At 59.4% G+C, this 10,004-nt stretch overlaps 1 protein-coding gene across 4 annotated transcripts; it reads right to left on the bottom strand.

The window, feature by feature from the left end:
* Nucleotides 1–278: 278 nt before the first annotated feature.
* On the bottom strand, nt 279–9,239 carry CDC42EP1 (CDC42 effector protein 1). 4 transcript variants are annotated; one of them, XM_016939126.3, is made up of 4 exons: nt 9,102–9,239; nt 3,962–4,084; nt 2,872–3,612; nt 279–1,576 (listed from the first exon to the last, which is right to left on the bottom strand). In XM_016939126.3, the coding sequence occupies exons 3-4, from the start codon at nt 3,332–3,334 to the stop codon at nt 864–866; spliced, it is 1,176 nt and encodes a 391-aa protein (XP_016794615.2). In that variant the 5' UTR covers nt 3,335–3,612; nt 3,962–4,084; nt 9,102–9,239; the 3' UTR covers nt 279–863. The 4 variants fall into 4 exon arrangements, with proteins under 4 accessions (XP_016794615.2, XP_016794614.2, XP_016794616.2 ...); XM_016939125.3 differs by lacking the exon at nt 3,962–4,084; XM_016939127.4 differs by lacking the exons at nt 3,962–4,084; nt 9,102–9,239 and adding an exon at nt 7,875–8,771.
* Nucleotides 9,240–10,004: the final 765 nt, after the last annotated feature.

Genomic DNA, 10,004 nt, shown 5'->3' with positions numbered 1-10,004 from the left:
ACGCTGCCCTGTGGGATTATGGGGCAGACACGAGTCCCAGGCACCTGGGCCAGGGGCTGTTCCCGGAACTGCAGATAAGGGCTCCCACCTGGGCCTCTTATCTCAGGGGCGTTCCAGCCTGGTTACTCATTACCCTCCCCTTGGCGCGTCCACTTCCCTTCCCTGCTGGGGGCCTTGATGGGGGATCCTTGGCTTTCTAAACTCCCTGGAGGGGAGGGGACTGAAGCAGACAGAGCTGATGCTGTTGTCCCAGGTCCCCAAGCATCTTGCAGGACACCTTTTATCAAAACAGCCTTATTTAATCAGGCCCCAGAGGCAAGTCTGGGGTATACAGGCAGGTGGGATTCCTCCCCGGGAGGTCATACCTGACCTTTCTGGGGTAAGAGGGAGGCTGGGGCGGGGATGTTGGGGAAGCGGCCTGGGAGACGGCTGTCAGGGTTGCAGCAGGGACGCTCTGGGATGAGCTGGGGGCAGGCGGTCCCTTTGGGAGGTGAGACAATGGCCCTGTGTGGTACACTCCCTGCCCCCCACCCCCCACGGGCCGCTTGGTCCGGCACAAAGGACACACTGTGAGGCTGGGTCCTCCAGCTGGTGGGGGTGGCATGGAGTGGGGCCTAAGGAACAGCTATTAGGTCCAGAGTGGCAGTCGGGGGAGGTGGTCAGTTTGGCAGGGCCTCTGGGAGCATAAAAGTCCCAGAGCAAGCCTGGCCTTCCCTGTCCTCCCTCCCATGTCTGTCCTGCAGAGGTGGGGAGGGGTTTAGGGGCAACACGACTTCTCCCCTCTCCGGTCTGGTAGGAACCAGCTGTTAGGTGAGGGGCCGGCTCTGCACCTAGGTGGGGCCCTGGGACCATGCCCCAGCCCCTCACACCTTGACCTCATCATCCTCCTCAGCATCCGCAAATTCAAAGGTGTTTGCTTGCACTGTGCTGGGCACCGGGGTCCTGCTGCCTGCCTGGGGCGCCCTCCACTCTTCGTCCAGGCTCTCCCAGGAGGCCCGGGCTTGGGGCAGCACCTCCACCCGCTCCTGCCGCGCATCCATCTCTGGGTAGTGGCGGCCACCATCCCAGCCTGCTCCCCAGTGCCTGCCGAGGGCAGGGCCAGCAGGTCCTCGGGGACCCCCTCCCACTGGGCTGGCCTTCACCTCAGCCACTGGGCCCAACCCAGCTGTTACCCCATTGGGACAGTGTCCATGGGGTGTGGAGCTTGCGGCAGGGGCTGGGGGATTTGCAGCAGGACCCGTGGGGGTTGCGGCAGGTGCTGAGGGGTTTGCAGCAGGCGCTGGGGGGTTTGCAGTAGTGGCTGGGGGGTTTGCAGCAGGACCCGTGGGGTTTGCAGTAGGGGCTGGGGGGTTTGCAGCGGGGGCTGGAGTCTCAGCTGCAGGGGCTTCTGGGAGGCTCATGACCCCTAGCAGCTCGCTGAGGAGCGAGGGCCCAAGGTCGAGGTCCAGGCGGAAGGACAAGAGAGAGTCAGAGCGGCGAAGCCCGGGCTCAGAGGGGAAGGAACCATCCCGGTCTCGGTCTTGCGGCTTTTCCGAGCGGGGCAGGCGGGAGATGGTGCAGAACCCAGAGTCCAGGCCTAGAAGAGAAATGGGCAGTGGGCTCAGAGCTGGGGTCCCTCACCAGGAATTCAGGAGGGGAGACAGGACCAGTCCTGGCTTGCTGTGTGGCTTCTGGCTAGTCCCTCCCCTCTCTGGCCTCGGTTTCTCCCATCTTTCCAATAGAATACACTCCATGGTCACCTGTGTGATCTTCCTCTCTACCCCGAAAGCTGAAAATCATCATTATCCTCATTTCCATTATGCAGATGGGGAAAGTGAGGCTCAGTTTGGGATGGGGCGAAGGAGCTAGCCCAAGGCCATAGAAGTCTGACGAGGTGGAATCAAGTCTGGAGCTCAAATCTCCTCTCAGTCCCAACTGTGACCTCAGCCATGGCCACCGGCTCCCTGCCATGACGCTGGCCGATGGCTGCAGGTGAACCCATAGCACGTGAGCTGGTTTGTGGACACAGGATGGGACCAGCAATCAGGGTCTGACTGTATAGAAATGAAGGACAGACACGTCCAGCTCCTGCTTCCAGGACTACAGACCTGAGACAGAATCGGGTTTCTGTGGACCAGTCCTCAGTGCGGTTCTGAGCGGCCGCCTGGGGCAGGGGCGTTAGAGCCACTCCCGCAAGGCAGGGAGTGGCCACCAGGTGGCAGCAGGGGCCCATGGTTCTCAGGTGAGCTCTGACCAAATGGCCAAGGTGGCACTTCTGGCTGGGCAGGAAGGCCCGTGGCTTGCGGTTCCTGTGAGTGGTTTTCCAAATTTGTCGAGTTACAGGAAACCAAGTTCAGATAACAACAGCTCCAGTGTCCTGAGCACCTACTAAGTACCAGCCCCCCTGCGCCTCTCCTGGCACTGAATCTTAGCAATGACCCCGAGAGACTCATTATCCAGGCGAGGACTTGAACTTATAGAGGTCAATTGACTTCCTGAAATTCAGGCAGAACCGAATTGGAATCTAGAGCCCAGGCCCTTCACCTCTCCATGATATCATTCCGACATGAGGGGAAGGCTTTGGTTGAAGGGGGCAAGAATGGGTGGGTGACTGGTTCAGCTAAGGCCCAGAGAGGGGGATGTGCTTGCCCAGGTCACACAGCAAGTGAGGGGCAGCTAGAACTCAAACTCCACCTCCTCACTCTCAACCTCAAGTGTTTTGGGGAGTCAGCTTGTTCCCACCACTGCACCCCCTCCCCATCCATGATGTGGGGTTTGGGCCTGACCTCTGTGGTCACTTGGAGCTCACTTGGAGCTTGGAGGAGCCATTGAACCCCTCTGGGCCTCAGCCTCAGCCTCTGAAAAGTGGGCCAAGATGACCCAGGCCCTCACCGTAGCTGGAGTGGCCGTCTGTGGAGCTGGTGGGGCTGCTGTCGAAGCTGAGCTTGCCAACCACGAGGCTGTCGTAGGCGGCCTGGTTGAGCTGGGGCAGGGAGATGGCGTTCTTGATGATGGGGGAGATGGCCGGCGGAGCCGGTGAGGGTGCAGGGGGAGATGCCATCCTCCGGGGGGGCGCCCCCACCCTCCGCACCAGCTGCAGCTTCTTGGCCAGGAAGCTGCGGGGTGAGCGATGGGTGCTCCCGGAGCTGCCACCGTGGTTGCTGAGGAAGGACGTGTCCCCGAAGACATCCCCGCCGCGGCCCACATGCATGGTGTGGCGGAAGTCCCCGAGTGGGTGGCTGATCATGTCTGCAGTCAGCCGCCTCTTTCCCTGTGAACTGGACACCCAGCCCACAGGCGAGAGCTTGCCCAGGCTCATGGTGGGGGTGCCTCTGCCCCCCTGGGGGCCGGGCATCAGCTCTGGCTGCTCACAGCTGCTAGTCCATGCCTACCAGGGGCCGGGGGAGGGAGGTGGGCTGGGCTTGGGATGGCTGCTCAGCTCCTTTGCCCTGGCGGAAGCTGTAAATGGCACTCTCCTAAGGTGAGGTCCCCAAATGCTGAGGCTGTGGGGGGTTCATGGCTTGTCTCTCCCAGGGGCCCGGCTCCCAGCCCCTCAGAAGCAGCTATAGATGTTCAAGCGCAGAGAAAGCACCCCCGAGGTGGTCGGCAACTCTCCTGCCCAGAGGTGGAGACCTGGAAGGAAGACAGAATGGGTGGTGACGGCAGGCCCGCGACAGAGGAGGAAATCCGGGGTCCAAACATTAGCAGCTGAAGAGGATAGATGATCACACCCAACTACACGGATGGAGGCCTCCAACTGACGCGGGGCAGAAGCTAGGCACACGGGGACCCAAGTGAGTCTGTGTATAGAAAGTTCAAGAACACAGCCGGGTGCGGTGGCTCATGCTGGTAATCCCAGCACTTTGGGAGGTTGAGGTGGGTGGCTCACCTGAGGTCAGGAGTTCGAGACCAGCCTGGCCAACATAGAGAAACCCCGTCTCTACTAAAAATACAAAACTTAGCCGGACGTGGTGGTGCGCACCTGTAATCCCAGCTACCCAGGAAGCTGCGGCAGGAGAATCGCTTGAACCTTGGAGGCAGAGGTTGCAGTGAGCCAAGATCACGTCACGGCACTCCAGCCTCGGCAACAAGAGCAATATTCCATCTCAAAAAAAAAAAAAAAAAAAAAAAAAAACAAGGAAGTTCAGTAACAGGCAAAACCAATTGATGCTATTAGCAATCAGAATGATGGCAGCCTCTGAGCAGGTACTGACTGAATAGGGGACAAATAATTCATTGAGCTATACACTTAAGCCATGTATCAGGAAAAAATAGAAGCACTCATTCACTCATTCTAAGTCTGAGCAACATAATGAGACCTGGTTTTTACAAAAAATTTTTTAAAAAATTAGTTGGGTGTGGTGGTGTATGCCTGTGGTCCTAGCTACTCAGGAGGCTAAGAAGGGAGGATCCTTTGAGCCTAGGAGGTCAAGGCTGCAATGAGCCATGATTGTGTCACTGCACTCCAGTCTGGGAGACAGAGCGAGACCTTGTCTCAAAAAAAAAAAAAAAAAAAAAAGGAAAAAAAAAGCACTTATTCTGCAGGGCCCACTTATGAAGCACTTACTAAGTGCCAAGACCTCACCTGCCTCATCGTTTAAACCCATACAATACTCCTGAGGGGCTGGGCGCGGTGGCTCACGCCTGTATTCCCAGCACTTTGGGAGGCCAAGGGGGGTGAATCACGAGGTCAGGAATTAGAGACCAGCCTGGCCAACATGGTGAAACCCCGTCTCTACCAGAAATACAAAAAATTAGCTGGGCGTAGTGGCGGGCGCCTGTAATCCCAGCTACTCAGGAGCCTGAGGCAGGAGAATTGCTTGAACCCGGGAGGCAGAGGTTGCAGTGAGCCGAGATTGCGCCACTGCACTCCAGCCTGTGCGACAGAGACTCCGTCTCACAAACAACAACAACAACAAAAACATTACTCCTGAGGGCAGCATGAGATTAGAGAGGGGAAACTGAGGCACAAAGTGAAGTAACTTGCCTGAGGCTACGTAGTAAGAAATGGTGAAACAGGCCCCACATCCCAGAGCCCTGGAGCCCCAGGCTACACTGCCTCCTGCTGAGTAACTGAGTAAGTCACCTCCCTTCTCTGTGCATTAAAATCTCTGCCACGCAGCGAAGCCAGGAGGGAGCAGACACCTCACCAAAGCTTTGTGAAGCTGGGTAAACAGCCAGAGCAGAGGTTCCTCTGAACCATCCACCTTCAAGGAGCTTCCTGGAATAAGGATCCTGTGGTCAAAAGTGGCTTTTTCCAGCTGCCTCCTCCATGCGTGAGCATATTCAAGGCTCTGAGAAGGCCCGCAGGAAAAGACTTTATCACAGTTTGTCAAATTGACGTAGGAGCCTTGCTGTCAGGGAGCAAGCTTTGGAAAAAGCTCAGCTGGTGCCAAAAGCTATTTCTTGCGCATCTCTCCTTCCTGATTCCCCACCCGCACCATACACACACACACATCCTCCCCTGCTCCAGCTTCTCTAAGCATCTCTTGTTCTGATCCCTTTCCTTCTGACCCCTCTCCTTCTAGTGTCATACAAAGTCCAGGCTAGAGCGCACCTGTGATCCTATGCTTTTCCTGTGGCCCACTGAGGGCAAAGCTGGCTAGAGGTCAGATCCACAGAGCTAGTTGAGACTTGAACTCAGAGCCTCTGACTCACATAAGCCCTTGACTGGCTTGTGGAGCCCAGTCTCGCCTCCCGAGATCGGCAATGCACTTGGAGGGTGGGGAGGCCGCCTGGATTTTCCTGCCTTTCTCCCTTGGGCATCTAGCTTGGGCTCTGCACTTAACAAGTGCCAAATCAATGCCAGCTGAATCACAGATCTCCATGATAACCTGCATGCCAAAACATCACCCTGGCCCCTTCTGAGAGTGGGAGGGCAGGCTGGGCTCTGTGTCCTCACAATGTGACCTTGGGCAAGTCACTTACCTACACAGACCTGGGACCTCAGCTGATAAAAGTCAATAATGATCCTTAACAAGAACATCTATGTCTGCGGCTCAGCCTTCTTCCTTTTTTAAAACCATTGCTGCCACCTCCAAGCATAAAAATCTCAATACTGCCCTTCTAATGTTATTTGAAATTCAAAATAGGTTAAATAACAAGATAAGAACAAAGAAGCCAATAGGACAAAGCTTGCTTTGTTTTCTGACTACATTCTCTTCCCTTCCCACCATCTGATCCTCCCCCAGCCCTAACTCCTCCCCCTTGTGGGGGGGAACTTCTGAATCATCTTTTTCCCTCCCTGGCACCCCCGGCACCGAGAAGTCCTCGTGGAATGTTTGCTGAAGTTCTGAAGCGATCCACAGTTGGCCAACCATTACATGATGTCATCTGATTCTCCCACAACCCTGCAAAGCCACAGCGTGGCCTATTTGACAGGCAGCACTGAGGTTCGGAGGGAAGGGAGACCTGTCCGAGGTTAAGTGACAGGTTCATGGCAGGGCCAAGTTTCCCTGCTCAGCAGGGATTAAGGATGCATCTCTGGGGGAAGGAATGGGAGCGGGGAGGGTGTTCCTCTGTACAATGTCCTGTAGAAGGGTCTGCCATGTGGCCTTACCCACTTGCTCCCACCCCAGCTCCCTGACTTTTTTTTTTTTTTTTTTTTTTTGAGGCAGGGTCTCACTCTGTCACCCAGGCTGAATGCAGTGGCTCCATCACAGCTAACTGCAGCCTCGAACTCCCAAGCTCAAGCGATCCTCCCACCTCAGCCTCCTGAGTAGCTGGGACTACAGGCACATACCACCAGGCTCAGCTAAGTTTTTCCACTTTTTGTAAGGACAAGGTCTCACTCCATTGCCCAGGTTGGTCTCAAATTCCTGAACTCAAGCCATCCTGCTGCCTCAGCCTCCCAAAGTGCTGGGATTACAGGTGTGAAACACCACACCTGGCCTCCCTGACTTCTTGAGGCAGCACCTCATCTCCCAGCAAAAGGGGCTCCTACCCCCAGAACCCCCATGGTCACTTTTGACTTGGGGGACCAGCTTCCTCCCCAATCTTGCAATGATCCCATCTTTCAAATGTTTCTGGGCACCCCCCAATAGTACCCACCCCTCACACTACCCTGCCTACTGCGGTCGAGAGACTCTGCAGCGCTGTGGAGCTGAGGGCAGGGTATTGGGACCTGGTCTTCCCATGTGGAAAACGGGAACAGCACACCAGGCAGTTCCCCTCCCAGGGGAGTTGCAAGGGTAGAAAATGTAATGAAACCCTCAGATACTGGAGCAGGGCAGCCATGGGTTCAAATCTGACACCTTTACACTAACATCTCTCATTCCAGGGACCCCGGAGGCAGCCACGTGGCACTTGCTGCCAACCACAGGGCACTGCTGGCCATCAGGTGTGCCTCACCTGGCACTGGAGTAAGCAGGGCTCCAAGTGTCCTGATGCCAGGCTCACCTCCCCTCACCTGCCCAGGAACACCGCCCGTTAGTGTTCAGAACACCCCTTTCACAGATGGAAAAAACGAAGCTCAGAGACATTTACCCTCAGTCACAGACCAACATTGCTGGTAAATGCCCCAGGGTGGGGGTGAAGACGATGGGGAATGGGGAAGAGGATTTGGAGGGCTTGGATGCCCAGTGCTGAGCCCGGTGTGGGGTGCAGGTGCAGGCCTGGGAAGACAGGAGACCCAGCTCTGCAGATTCACTGCCTGTGACCTGGGCAAGGAGGTCACCACACAGCCTCAGTGTCCCTGGAGTCCTTATATTTACCCTATAGAGGATAGTCAGGGCCTGGGCACATGGCCTGAGCTCACTCAATGGTGGGAATGACGCAAGAACAAGTTTTGGAGCCGGGATCGGGCCAACAGGGGCCGCTGTGGAGGCACATGTGGTCGCGGGGAGGCCAAGGGCGGGTCTGAAGGAGAGCGGGGGCGGCTGCACCCTGGCATTCACCTGGGGGTCACCCGCAGGCCGCAGTGCTGGCCAGGGGCCCACGTCTCATCCTGGAGGCCACTGCTCGGGTGCACACAGCCCACTTCCTGCGGGCATCCAGCTGGGTGACGCCCCCCCACCGCTGGACAGCGGGTCCCGGTCATGGTTATGGCAGCTCCCCCAAACCTGCTGTGGTCCCTGGGATAAGGGGTTAAACCGGGCGGCTGGCTTCTCCTGCTCCTCAAAGTCCAGACGCTTCAAGGTGGAGAGACGGGGAAACTGAGGCCAGAACGGGGTAGCTAGTTGTTCGCAGTCGCGCTAGGGGACCCGGTCCTCCGTATTCCAAGGGGGGCACCGTGGGCCATTAGGGAGCGACGGGGAAAGTGGAAAGGAGACGCGCTTCGTGCCCACCGCCCCGAGTTAGAGCCGAACCAGCCCTGGACCGAGCGAGGCGGAGCGGCTGCGGGCCGCGTCTCGGGTCCCCGCGCCACGTTTAGTGCCGCTGCGGCCTCCCGGCCAGTCCCCCGTACTCTGTAAGCCTCAGTTTCCCGGTCTAGGAAAAGGGCTTCGAATGTTGCGGGTCTGGCACGGCTGGGGCAAAGGCAGAACAATCTAGAGGGCGGCCGGGATTGGAAGTCCGGGAAGGACTTCGGCCATCCAACATTCCCTGGGGGGACGGGGCTCAGGACGCGGAGGGTCGCTCCGCGGGGGAAGGGGACGACCGGCTGTCTTGGCCGGAGGGGAACCGGACGGGATGACCTCATCTGCGGCTCCAGCCTGGAATGCGGCGGTCGGGGAGGGGGGCAGGGTGCCTGTCCATCTCCCCGGGCCCCTCACCCCCCACTTCCCGCTCTCCGCGTGGGCCTCGGCGGAGGGGAGACATTCCGCCGCGTCGCCCGCTGCCCGCCCCGGCCCTTCCTTCCCCCGCACAGGAAGGCGCGGAGACAGCCCCCGCTCTGCCCCTCGGCTCGCCCCCTCCTCGCGCATTTTGGCCGCTCAGCCCGGTCCGATCCTCTGCCCCTTCCGCCAGCCTGGAACGGGACACGAAGCCCGAAAGCTCGGAGTTTCCTCGCGCGGCTCCGCGGCCGCGCCCGGCCTTCCCGTGGGCACCCGGGGGCGCCTCTCCCGGGCGGGTCCCGTCCCCGTCCCGGCCCCGGGAGCCTAGTAGGGTGCAGAGTCCCCGCGGGCGCCGGGACCCGCCGGCCTCCACGGCCTCCGCCCCGAGGACCCGCGCGCCCGGGCTGTTACCTGGCTCCGCGAGCCCCGGGGGCGCGGGACGAGGGCGGACTCGTCGTCTGCAGCGGCGGCGGCCGCGCGTCCCGGCTGGCAGCCCGGGAGAGTCGCTGGGCCGGTCTGCGCCGCCCTGGCCGCGGGCTCCGCGGGCTGGATCCGGGGGCGGGGGCGGGGTGTGGGCGCTCCCGCCTCCCGCCCCTCTCCTCCCGCCCGCGGGCGGGGCCCGGCCCCCTCCCCGGCACCGTCCTCGCGGCCGCCGAGAGCTGGCAGGGACGCGGCTGGGGGGCCAGGCCAGGCCTCTGCTCGCCACCCCGGACAAGGCCAGCCGGGGAACGTGCGGGCTGCCCCGGGGAGGCGACTCCGGTCCCCGGCCGCCAACCCCTCCTCCACCGGTTCCCCTCGTGGCCTTGCTTGGGGCGTCCAGGCCTGATGAACTCTCCTCCCTCCTGGGCCCTCCAGCCGCGCCCTGCGGGAGTTTGGGGAACCGGGAAGCTCCATCTGAGGCCTTGAATGCCTGGGCCTTTAAACCTTGATGTTTACAGGCATGACATGCCCACTCCTTTGCTTCCCATTCTCATTCCCTCCCATCCGGTACAGGCCCCGCGGTGCCCAGGAGGAAGACAGCCATACTGGGGCGACTGGTAGAGTGGGGTAGAGTGGCCGTCAAGACCGGGACCCTGGAGCCGGACAGCCTGGGCTCCTGTCCTGCCTCAGTCACTACTTACCTTTCTCTGCCTCAGTTTCCTGATCTGAAAGTGGGATAGATAATAGCAGCGTCAGATGTTGTGTGAAGTGTTCCCTGCTCCAAGAGCACCTAGGAGGCTTGCTCGGCAGGTAAATGAAGTCGCATCTCAGAGACTTTACAGACCCTCCCCCCACCCCGCCCACCTCCATGGAGGGCAGGGAATCAGCCATACC

The sequence above is a fragment of the Pan troglodytes genome, chromosome 23, assembly GCF_028858775.2.
Source record: "Pan troglodytes isolate AG18354 chromosome 23, NHGRI_mPanTro3-v2.0_pri, whole genome shotgun sequence".
NCBI lineage: Eukaryota > Metazoa > Chordata > Mammalia > Primates > Hominidae > Pan > Pan troglodytes.
The sequence above is the reverse complement of the archived record's forward strand: the minus strand, read 5'-3'. Positions and strand labels throughout refer to the sequence as shown.